Source organism: Nuphar pumila, chromosome 10 (assembly GCF_984573655.1).
Source record: "Nuphar pumila chromosome 10, dmNupPumi1.hap1.1, whole genome shotgun sequence".
Lineage (NCBI taxonomy): Eukaryota > Viridiplantae > Streptophyta > Magnoliopsida > Nymphaeales > Nymphaeaceae > Nuphar > Nuphar pumila.
The window spans coordinates 48,233,615-48,245,517 of record NC_143258.1 but is presented as its reverse complement, the minus strand read 5'-3'; the positions used below and the strand labels follow the sequence as shown (position 1 = coordinate 48,245,517).

At 41.5% G+C, this 11,903-nt stretch overlaps 1 protein-coding gene across 1 annotated transcript; it reads left to right on the top strand.

Annotated features, from left to right (window-relative positions):
• The first annotated feature begins 857 nt into the window (after positions 1–857).
• LOC149826802 (importin subunit beta-1-like) lies at positions 858–5,163 on the top strand. Its single transcript, XM_090018987.1, has 3 exons — positions 858–1,197; positions 2,027–4,468; positions 4,648–5,163. Exons 2-3 carry the CDS (start codon positions 2,028–2,030, stop codon positions 4,844–4,846), a joined length of 2,640 nt encoding a protein of 879 aa, XP_089875113.1. The 5' UTR covers positions 858–1,197; position 2,027; the 3' UTR covers positions 4,847–5,163.
• Positions 5,164–11,903: the final 6,740 nt, after the last annotated feature.

Here is an 11,903-nt window from a genome sequence, read left to right as displayed (position 1 = left end):
TGTGGGAGTTGCAGGTTGGAATCCTACCTTTCCTGTGCCTTGTCTTTTCAAAAAAAAAAAAAGATCATTTTTTTGAAATATTTCGGGTCAGGTCAAGTGGAATTCAGGTTCTCAAACTCGGCCAGAACCGAACTTGAGAAACAGTGATCAAGCTCGAGCCGAGCTCAAACTTGGTCCACTTAAGTTGATCCAAGTTCGAATAGACCGGGTTCAAGCTCGAGTAGGCTTAGTTTCCCACCCTCGGCACAGTGAAATATGGAATGACATTATGACCCGTTAAGAAAGTGGGAAGTGGGGCACTTGCCAGCTACATCCAAGTTCAAAAATAAAAAAGTTGGCATAATTCACCAAGATCCATATCCATCATGAAGAACTTTCGCAGTGAGACCCACCACCCAGCTCACTATGTCCAAGCACCCAATTTAGGGTGGTCACAGGTCTGGCCTTGCCTGGTTACCTGTGGTCAAGTGCAGAAAGCTTGGCCCAGACGTACGTAGCAATGTACTGGATCAAGTTGGACTGGATCTGGCCTTGCTTGATTCACTTTCTTGGCTGATCCAAACCCGGGTCCATTGTCTCTTCGGCCCAACCCATTCTGGGTTGGGTTGGGGTACCTTGTTGGAAACCCTGACCAAGACCTGCTCAGGGTCCAGCCCAAGGCACAACCAGGATAGGACCCAGTCAACGCTTTGACTGCACCTTGCTCGAAACGAAAAAGTTGGGGGCCGTCCTTAACAGATCCATCTCGTGGGACGGCATCTCAAGCCAATGACACGTGGCAAAAGATTATGAAAACTTAGGGCAGAGGCCATCGGGCAGCCTCGTTTCAAAAGAAAACTAGGGTTTCTTTTCCCCTTGTGTAGGTTGTCTCGGTATCTCGGGCAGCCCCTTTCCCTGCCCGAGGGTTTCCAAAACGAAGCTGCGCCTCGCCCTCCCGCTCCTCCCAACATTCGAAAACCCCAATCGCCGTTGGGTTTAAGCTGACGAACGGCTGATATCTTTCCATCGCGTCGTCCGAAAAGATTGAAGCCGTCCGTCTTCAGACCCCTAAGCCTTAGATCTTCCTGCTACGCTCCCCCGGAGTATAATACGTAACCCCTCTCCTTCATACCCCCCCCCCTCTCTCTCTCTCTCTCTCTCTCGATCGAGGGCGCCCCTCTGCCTCTCTTCTTCAATCGAGTTCAATCGCTAGCCAAGGTATTCGATTGATCGCTACCGTTTTTTTATCTTTATTTTTTAATTTTCTGTGATTTTTTTTGTGCGCTTGTAGCTGGATTTTTGTGTTTTCAGAGCGATAGAATCGAGTAGTGAAGTTTTCTTGTTATTTTTTCTCGTATATTGAGATTGCGTTTGGTGGTTCTGCTGTTCTCTCTTTTGGGTTGTTTCTGGAGATTTTTGGTGGTTTCCAATTTTTCCTATTGCGTAAGGGTTTTGTGGATCGATTTCATATGGTCTTAAACTTGTTTTTTTTTTGTTGGTGTATTTTTAATAACTTTTTCTACCGAAGAATCGTGGTTCTCGCTTGTGGGTTTTATGTGAAAAGATATGGTGTGCTTTGCTTCTTTGGGATTCATATGTACTTTGCGTTCGTGTTATTAAATTAGGCGTTGCTTGGATCCTTCTTGGTGATAATATCATTGTTACAATCTGTGGGTATGGATGAATTGGTGATATATGGCGTCCTTTGGTGTCTATTTGGGTAGAAAAGGATTATGTTTCCTTTTTCATTTCTGGGTTTTCAGTGTTTAAGGTTGGGCTGGTGTCCAAAACTGGTTTCAGTTGTGGGGGTTTTGTGGATCGATTTATGGTGACTTTCTATGTTTATTTGTGTACATTGTTTTCGATATTACTATGTCGAGAGTGTTATTAGTTATCTTAAGTTAGTTTCGAAGTTATGGGTCTTTTCGTTTTATTGGGTTGCTTCTGTTCGAATTCATTGGTATTCTGTTTGCTGTTGTTTATTTGTGATTTTGGTCAAAACAACTGAAAAAAGGATTGTTTTTTGTTGTTGTTTGGTTGTTGTAAGGATGGCGTTAGAGATCACTCAGGCTCTGCTGAATGCTCAATCTGCGGATGGTAACGTCCGTAAGATTGCTGAAGACAATCTTAAACAGTTCCAAGAGCAAAATCTCCCAATTTTCCTTCTTTCGCTATCTGTTGAGCTCTCGAGTGATGAAAAGCCTGTGGAGAGCAGAAGGTTAGCTGGTATTATCCTGAAGAACTCTTTGGATGCAAAGGAGGCTACTAGGAAGGAAGAACTTCTACAAAAATGGGTCTCCCTTGATCCTTCTCTTAAGTCGCAGATTAAGGACCTACTCATGAGAACACTTGCCTCATCTGTACAAGAAGCAAGACACACTTCTTCTCAGGTCATCGCCAAGATTGCTGCAATTGAAATTCCTAGAAAGGAGTGGCCCAATCTCATCTGCCATCTTCTTGCTAATATGACTTCCCCTCCTCAGAATCTGCAGGAAAATGTTATTGCTTGGCTGAAGCAGGCAACTCTGGAGACTCTTGGCTATGTCTGCGAGGAGATTTCTCCTCAAGACCTTGAACAGGATCAAGTCAATTCTGTTCTCACTGCTGTAGTCCAAGGAATGAGCCAAAATGAGCCCAATAGCAATGTCAGGCTCTCTGCAACCAGTGCTCTTTATAATGCTCTGGATTTTGCACAAACCAATTTTGAGAATGAGATGGAGAGGAATTACATAATGAAGGTTATATGCGAGGCTGCAATTTCAAAGGAGATGGAAATAAGGCAAGCTGCATTTGAGTGTTTGGTCTCTATTTCATCTACCTACTATGAAGTCCTTGCTCCTTACATGCAGAACCTTTTTGAACTGACGTCCAATGCCATAAAAAACGATGAAGAATCAGTGGCCCTTCAGGCAGTAGAGTTTTGGAGCTCTATTTGTGATGAAGAGATTGAAATTCAGGAAGAATGTGACATGGGCGAGGATGATTACTCTAGTGCTCCCCATTCTCACTTTATAAAGCAGGCTTTGCCAGTCCTTGTCCCTCTCCTTCTAGAGACACTAACAAAGCAGGAAGAAGATCAGGATCAGGACGAAGGTGCATGGAATCTTGCAATGGCTGGGGGCACTTGTTTGGGTCTTGTGGCCAGAACTGTGGGCGATGATATTGTACCGCTTGTGATCCCATTTGTTGAAAGTAACATTACAAAGCCTGATTGGCACTGCAGAGAAGCAGCTACATATGCTTTTGGATCCATTCTTGAAGGGCCATCAATTGAAAAGCTTGCACCGCTTGTTCAGATGGGTTTGCCATTCATGCTCAATGCCTTGATGCAGGACGGAAGTAGCCATGTGAAGGATACTACTGCTTGGACACTCAGTAGGATATTTGAGCTCCTGCATGCCCCTGACTTGAAGTCATCAGTAATATCTCCTTCCAATCTCCAGCAAGTTCTAGGAGTGTTGCTGCAGAGCTTGAAGGATGCTCCTAATGTTGCTGAAAAGGTTTGCGGTGCAATTTACTTTCTTGCCCAAGGTTTTGAGGACTCACCAACTTCCATGGCTCTGTCACCATATCTTCATGAAATAATCAGCTCTCTCCTCTCGGCAGTTGATCGGAAGGATGCCATAGATTCTCGGCTCAGGTCTGCTGCTTATGAGACCTTGAATGAAGTGATAAGATGTGCAAACCTGTTGGAAGATGCCAAGATTATTGAACAACTAATTCCTGTTATCTTGGATAGATTAGAACAAACCATGAAAATGCAGATAATCTCTTCAGATGATAGAGAAAAGCAAGGGGACCTGCAAGCTTTACTCTGTGGTGTAATCCAGGTGATCATCCAAAAGATGTCTGCATCTGAGGCTGCTAAAGCCACTATTCTCCAGGCAGCAGATCGAATTATGAGCCTGTTTTTGGGGGTGTTTGCTTGTAGGAGTACCACTGTCCACGAAGAAGCGATGCTTGCTATTGGATCATTGGCATATGCTACTGGTCCTGAATTTGACAAATATATGCCAGAGTTTTATAAGTACTTGGAAATGGGTTTGCAGAACTTTGAAGAATACCAAGTTTGTGCGATATCGGTGGGGGTTGTTGGTGATATCTGCCGTGCACTGGATGATAAGGTTCTCAAGTACTGTGATGGCATCATGACCCACCTTCTCAAAGATCTTTCTAGTAGCATGTTGCATCGATCTGTGAAGCCTCCCATCTTTTCTTGTTTTGGGGATATTGCTCTGGCCATTGAACAGAATTTTGAGAAGTACCTTCCATATGCCATGCCCATGCTACAAGGCGCCTCTGAAGTCTGTGCTAGGCTCGGTGGCCAAGATGAAGAAATGTTTGATTATGGCAATCAACTAAGGCGAGGCATTTTTGAAGCATACTCAGGTATCCTGCAAGGTTTTAAAAATTCCAAAGCAGAACTGATGATGCCCTATGCAAGTCACCTCCTGCAATTTATAGAGGCAGTCTTCCAGGATAAGGATAGGTAATGCCTTTTCATCTTCTATTTTCCATCTATATCACGGGGAAAACTTACATGGTCCTGTTTCTACATTAATCTTGTTGACATTACATGTTTATTTGGCTTCAATGTCTTTGCATAGCTACACAAATTTGTTATTTTTGGTGTTTCTGCTGATGAAATCTTCTTGTTTGTTTATGTAGGGATGAGAGTGTGACCAAAGCTGCAGTTGGTGTGTTGGGTGACCTAGCAGATACTCTTGGAGTGAATACCTCGATGCTGTTCAAGGGCTCATCGTTCTACATAGAATTCCTTGGGGAATGCTTGGAGTCCGATGATGCACAGCTCAAGGAGACAGCATCTTGGGCGCAAAGCGCCATCAGCCGTGTTCTAGTTTCATGAGGTGAAACTTCACATGGTCTTGGGCATGGGTCAGTTTGTCTTTGCTGGTTTAGAAATGGTTAGAAATTAGTTTGGGAGCAGGTGCTTGGGTTCTTGTAACATATGCGTGCGTCGTCGTGTTTCTTGATTATTGTAGAGGTGCAAAATGCTGTGCTTTGCCATTTTGATGCAATTTGCTCCTTGAACTGTTGATGTCCTGTCTTTATGCATCCATTATGCATGATTTGTCTCAAATGAGATTGCGTCAATTTTCGAGATTGCTGTATCTCACATACTTGGTCCTCCCATCCAAAGTAAAGGTTTATTGATTTGTGTCATTGTTGCTGGCTGCTTCAAAGTTCTTGCTCTGATTATGTACCTTTCTAGGGTTCTCCACTTCAGATAAGTTAACTCATGCCTTGAGATTAAAACAAAAAATGCAGCTGTAATGATATGGTGGTGGTATCTGTTAGGTAGGGATGGCAGTGGATGGGGGGGCGGGCGGGGGACAAGGTCTCCACCCCGCCCCATTTCAAAATCTGGACCGTCATCCCTGCCTCCATCCCTGCATGGGGATGGATTTTAACCTCCACCTCCGCCTCCATCCCCGTTTCATGTCCTCCATCCCCGGTCCAAACGGTGGTGAGGCGGGGTGGGGCCCTGTTTTCCCTCGGTCTATAGTCATTCCTTAAAGGATTGCGGACGGCGCGGGATGGGGAAAGGCAGGGATTAAGACGGGGGCGGGGTGGGGGAAAGCATAAGTCCATCCCCGCATGGGGATAAATTTTAACCTTCATCTCCGCCTCCATCCCCGTTTCATGCCGTTCATCCCCGGTCCAAATGGGGCGGGGCCCTGTTGTCCCCTGGTCCACTGCCATCCCTATCTGTTAGAAACTGACTGGAGCATTTAAATTTTATTGTCTTTTTTTGGCAAAAAGCATTTGAGGTAAAATAACTTTTGGCGTTTTTTTTATCATATATTGTTTTAAACAATTTATCGGTTTCTCGGCGACACAGTACCAACACGGGTTTTGGGTGTTCTCTAACACGCGGTTACAGCGCTGAGACATGCTAATGTGGCTTTTGGTGTTGGTAGCTAGACATGCAAAATAGACGAGACATGGGACAACTTCTAGAAAGGCGTGTCCCTGTGACAGCTGATAAATAAATAGCTTGTGCGTCACTCGACTCTTAGGTGGTTTAGCTGGTCTTTATTTTTAGTTTTTTAATTACATGCCTATCTATCACCTCATTCCTTTTTATTAGTTTCTGTCATAACTTGCACCTCTCTCTCTCTCTCTCTCTCATCTTAGATCATCTTTTAGCCTTGATAATGAAAGTGGTCTGACCCATTTTCATCAAGCATGGGCTGTCATTAGAGTCTCTGCTCAACTGAGCTTAGAGACCTAGCTCATCAAAAGCCCAAGCTAGGCTTTATTGGTTTGGGGCTCGTCAATAGGCCGGTCAGCCTGAAGAAAATAAGACCTGGGCGAGCCTGGTGCAACCTAGCTCATTATCCACCATTTAAATGTGTTTGGTGGATGAATAGGCCTATAAGACTGGGGTCAGCCCATAGTTACTGGAAGCTTCTTGCTACATGGGGAAGCTTACTTTTCTTGTTTCCTCGAAAGGAGGGAAAGATTTGGGAAACCTGCCTACCAAAATATGAGAAAATATGGAAAACTTGATTCCCTTTAGTGGAGAATTTGCCCTCTTGCCTATTACTTTCTACTCAATTTCCCCTCACTTCTTACATTTTCTATATTTGAAAATTATAATTTTTTATAATAAGCGTGCATGTTGGTTTTATATAAGTATTATATTTGTGTTCATGTCATTTATTATGCTTCCACCCGCGCTTCATATTGCTTTCTATGTGTTTTCTTTTCATTTTTTAATGAACTTACATAATTGTTTCATATATGAATCCCGTTTTTTGTTTCACACTACTCGCTTCCCCACTTTCGCTTCACGCTTCTGGTATCCATTTTGGTTCCTGGTAACATGAGCCTGCCTGGTTCAGCCCTGCTGTTAGCCCCCATTTAAATATCTTGGGTGGCTGGCTCATGTGAGCCTGGCTTAGAGGCCCTTGGCTGGCTTAGCTTAGCCCTTTGGCAAGGCTGAACTTCATTGGGCTGTGGCCTGCCATGCATGTTGTCCACAATTATATATGGGCAAATTTGTTCAATTGTATAAACAATTGAAATTTTGGCTAGACTAAATTTTTGGAGGTGGTTACTTATGAAATTCATGAATATTTAAGGGGAAGTAAAATTATTTTTGTTATTATTAATTTTTATTTTAAAGTAGCGAGTGAACTAAACTGTCATTGTTTTTCCTCCAAAAATATTTTCTTTATGCAAAACTAACCAACTTGGGCTTGACTCTGGCTAGTGGTAAGCTACTTGAGCATGGTTCGAGCTTGTGACATACGAGCTGGTGTGAACACCCCAAATTTTTCAAAAATCCAAAATGACCTTTTTGCCCCTGACCTCCGTCCTCTGAATAATCGGGTAAATTTTTAACCAAAAATTTCATTCATTCCTTGGATTCGTTAGAATTCAGATCCAAAGTCTTAGCTCTGACCCAATTTTGATCCAAATCGGATCCGATCCGATCCCCCTCTTTGAGAAAAATTTCAAAAAAATAAGAACCCGAATTCTCAAAAGACTATTTTGTAAATGTTTTTGCAAAAAATACAAAAAAATCAGTTTTAAATCTTTATTTCTCGTAAACCTTAGGACTTTTCTACAAAAAGATAGAAAAATAAAACAAAAAAACCAAAAAAATGGAAAATTTCAAAGAAAAGTGAATGAGTTTAAACTTTTTTAAAGTCGATTTTGCTAAAAATTTCATTCTTATACCATTTTTTTGAAAATTCTTGTTAAGGGAGCCTCTTTTTGAAAAAACCAAAAAAAGTTTTTAAACCCTAATCGACCCCCTAATCGCCCCCCTCTCGTTCACGCTGGGAAACCCTCATCGCCCAGCCGCCCTCTCCTTCTACAGGCTCTCGCCCTCCACCTTCACCTCCTCCATGTGCGTTCCCCGCCGTTTATCGCTAACGACCCCATCCTTCCCGAATCTTCTCCATCTTCTTTAAAATCGGCAAAAGAAGAAAACCCTAGGCATCCATCTTCACCACACCACCGGTCTCCTTCTCTTCTCTCTACTTCAGAAATCCATCTTCTACCTCCCCATCTTCTTCTCATTCACGATCCGTTTTCACCCTACCACTGCGCCTCTCTTCTTGGATGGCTTCCTCTCTTCCTCTCCAGGGAATCGCCCCTCTTCTCCCATTAGCCCCTCCCGCTGGTGCTTCCCCCTTCGACCGAAGCAAGCTCTCTCAATCCTCTGGCAAAACCTCTGCAAAAACGAAGGAATGAGCTTCCAAAGCATCAGCAATCCCGCAAAAGACTTGCAGTCAAAGCCTCACCCGAATTATCTCCAAGCTTCAGAGTCTTTATAGAGCTACAATCAATCAATCTTCCGGAAATCCAGTAAGAGATACTCTTCTCCTCTGTGCCTTTTCTGATTTCCTTAGTTTTCATCATTCGGTATCTTGTTAAAGCACTCCTTGTGGTAATTGATTTGCTGATAGCAAAACCAATCCACATACGTGCGATATTGAAGGGAACATACATGTTCCGATATTTTTTTTTCTTCTTCTTCTTTTTCCAGATTATTCTTGTTTTGAGTATCTATTGTATGTTAGATTCAGTAGTTCTTCATCATTTTTGGAATTTATAATGCATTTTTAGTTTCTATTAGCTATTGTTGACATCGGTTCTTCAATTAGTTTCTTTTGCGTTTTGTTTATAGCATTATAATCCTTTCTTTGCCAGATTTATATACTTTTTATTTCCATTACGTATCTTCATTTTAACTATATAGCAATGGAATTTCTGTACTTGATCACTACATATTCATCCGTTCCCTCTCCCTGTGGTCGCCGTGGGTTTATCCCTTGATTAGTCGGTCCAGTCAGGTAATCCCTCCAATTGTTTATCTGATCCATTAGCTTGGTTCTGTCTGATTGTCATGACGGATATGTGCCCAAGTCACTGATCCTCTGTAGGATCATTATGTGTTCGGTTGAGTCACTAGCTACCGTGTGTAGACCACAATCCTGTCATGGTTTGCATCTTGAACTTGGCTTCACCTGCCTCTCAGGCATGCCATACATCTCATTCATCTTTAGCATCATTTTATCCCCCTTTTTTGCAGTTATGTCATTTTGCCCAAAGGAAGAAGCACAGGAACCTTCAGTGAGGAAGCAAACTTATGAATAACTTTTCAAGTCATCCAGAATATGTGTTTTGATGAATCATCCTTCCATATAAGTTTCATAACTCAAACTGCTTCAGTTGAATGTATGATACGGTGAATGTTAGTTTTTCTTTTTTTTTTTCTCTCTTCTTAGTTACTGTGGCAGACGTTGATATCGTGTGGTAAATGAACATCCTGAGGCTGTCATATTCTTTGCTTTATGCGTATATAAAACCCAACAGTAGACAGGGTGTAGCCGCTGGCTTCATTGTGGAAAATGGTAGTGAGTTGCCTCATAACTGATGGCAGGAGTCACCTGATAGCTATAACCCACAGGAAAGAAATTATAGAGATCAGAGATTACATCTCTGGTTAGGTTGCAAAAAGCCAACAGTTTCTGACCAAAATTTTGGGTCGGCCAAGGCTCTGTTCCAGATCAAGATCAAGCGTGGTGGCCCATATGGTGGGTCGACAGAATTAGCCATGCGTATCTGGTAGAGACCAATTTGCATCACGCCAATGAATCTGTCAAAGGAGATTGCCTTCAGAAACCCATCCTGAATGAAGGTTTTGGCTGTATAATTGATATTTGGCAAGGATATGGATGTCTCAGTTATTATCCCCAGCAAGGTATGTAAATAAATCTTATAAATGTTGAAGGTATTGTCATCGACAATTCAAGAAATTCAGGTGGTCGTCTATAGCAAAATAATCAGGATGTTATCATAGAAACTGTAGTATTTCAGTTCAAGGTCTCCACACCCATGAGAGGTTTTCTTGGACTTACTGTTTTTATTTATGTGTGATGGACCATACATTTGTTGCTTAATCGTTGCTTTCCCATTTTTGCTTTTGGCTTGGATTTCTGTCAATATGTTTTCATTTTTTTTGCTCATAATCTGATTTCGCCTTTCTCTCTAATTCCTGGTTTGTATTCCATGTGGCTGCATTCTACATCATACATATACTCGCATACCTTCTCTCAAATATTCGCATGCTTTGATTGACTGCAATATTAATCATCAATTAAGTCTTGCTTTTTTTTTTATCCCTGTTTCAATCAACCTAAAAATAACTGAATATTAGCATTTCATGGCTCCCTGCGTTCATGTCATGATCTGATGGTTTAACATCAGATTTACATCTGACTTATCAGGAAAACCTATGTCTGGTTTTAATACTTAGTAGCTCTGGTGTAATTCCATGCTATATGGGTCTATCATAAAGGCCAATATCGGATTATCACAAATCAGTCATTTCAATTTACACAGTCACTGCAATTCCTACAATAAAAGCGTCGGTTTGATGGGTTCTAGATGCAAGTATAGGAACGTGTTTGATGCAGTTCATCATCATTTTGATGAACATCGCCGCGAATTTGGTTATGAAGCTCATGCTCGTAATGCCCTGACTAAAGCCAACATCCTGTGGTTTACGGTTGAAAGCTGGATAAAAATTTGACCTCATTTGCTCATAATATTTCCTGAAGAAAAGTCAAGAGGAGCCAGGCTTAAGGTTGAAGGTAGATTGTGTTAGGTATTTTTGTGGTTATTGTACAATTTTTTTTATCCTTTATATGCTGAATTGCCCATTGTGTTCCATCCCGTTGCCTTCACCACCTGTACATTTTCAATCATCTGCATATTGACATCATTCCCTGCACCTGAAGGTAAACAACAATGATATTTTGAAATTTTTGCCTCTCTTTAAATGTATTTTTGCTGGAATCTAAAGGGTAAGCAAGCTCTAGGCCAAATTATGTTTCCAATGACTGGTCAAGAATCGATGAAAACCATGAATGGACCATCCTGGAATAAGTGAAGAGAAATGCAAAGTAGACTGAGGAGAAAAGGGGTCAGAGATGGCGTCAAGAGCAGGACCCCTCTCAAATTCCAGATTTGTCTGGCTGTCAATAAACTTGATTCCAGCAATCTGATTCAGACTACAGGAGGCTACTGTGCAAAGACATAAGTCGGCAGGCTGATGCAGGATATTATTTCTTCATGACACCATACTTAGTTATCTTTTCATGTCACTAGGCAATCCACTTACCTGCCATACACTTATGCCCACCTCGTAAATCCATTCCTTTACCCACAGCTAGCCATTCCATTACCCTGTTGCTACAGTGTTGTTTGCAGCAACCTGTGCATATGCCATTTCCTGCACCTTGCACTAAACTCCATTTAGCCTTCCTCACATCCACAACCTCACACAACCACTATCTTCAAATATCTATATAATATGTACCCCACTTGTTGCCACTATAGAAACTCAGCTTGTCGATATTATTTCAAACTGATTTCTGATTGGGTATTGATTCATTGCAGGTTGTCAGCAAACTCCTAACTGCGTTAGCTCATACAGGTTTGAAACTTTTCTTCCAGCACCCATTTTATCAATTGCTAGATCTAACTTGAATTCCAGTTGTAGAAATTTTGTTTAAACTTTCTCATGAATTGTGTAAAAAATATTTTTTTTCCTTTCTTTCTCTCTCTGTAAATTGCCTATCATGAGATTTATTTAGGTCCATCATACCACTGCCACACCAAATCTGAATGTTGCGTGAAACTCTTTAGGACAGGAAAAATGAATATGGACACTAAAAATATATATATATATATATATATATATATATATATATATATATATATATATATATATATATATATATACATATATATAATATAGAAAAGACTGATCCCCATCACATGTGATTGCATATTTCTAAAGTCATAACATATCAAGTAGGATCACTTCAACCTGGCTGATTGAGTTTGGTTCGATGTGTTAGCTGAAATGTTTTTGCTGG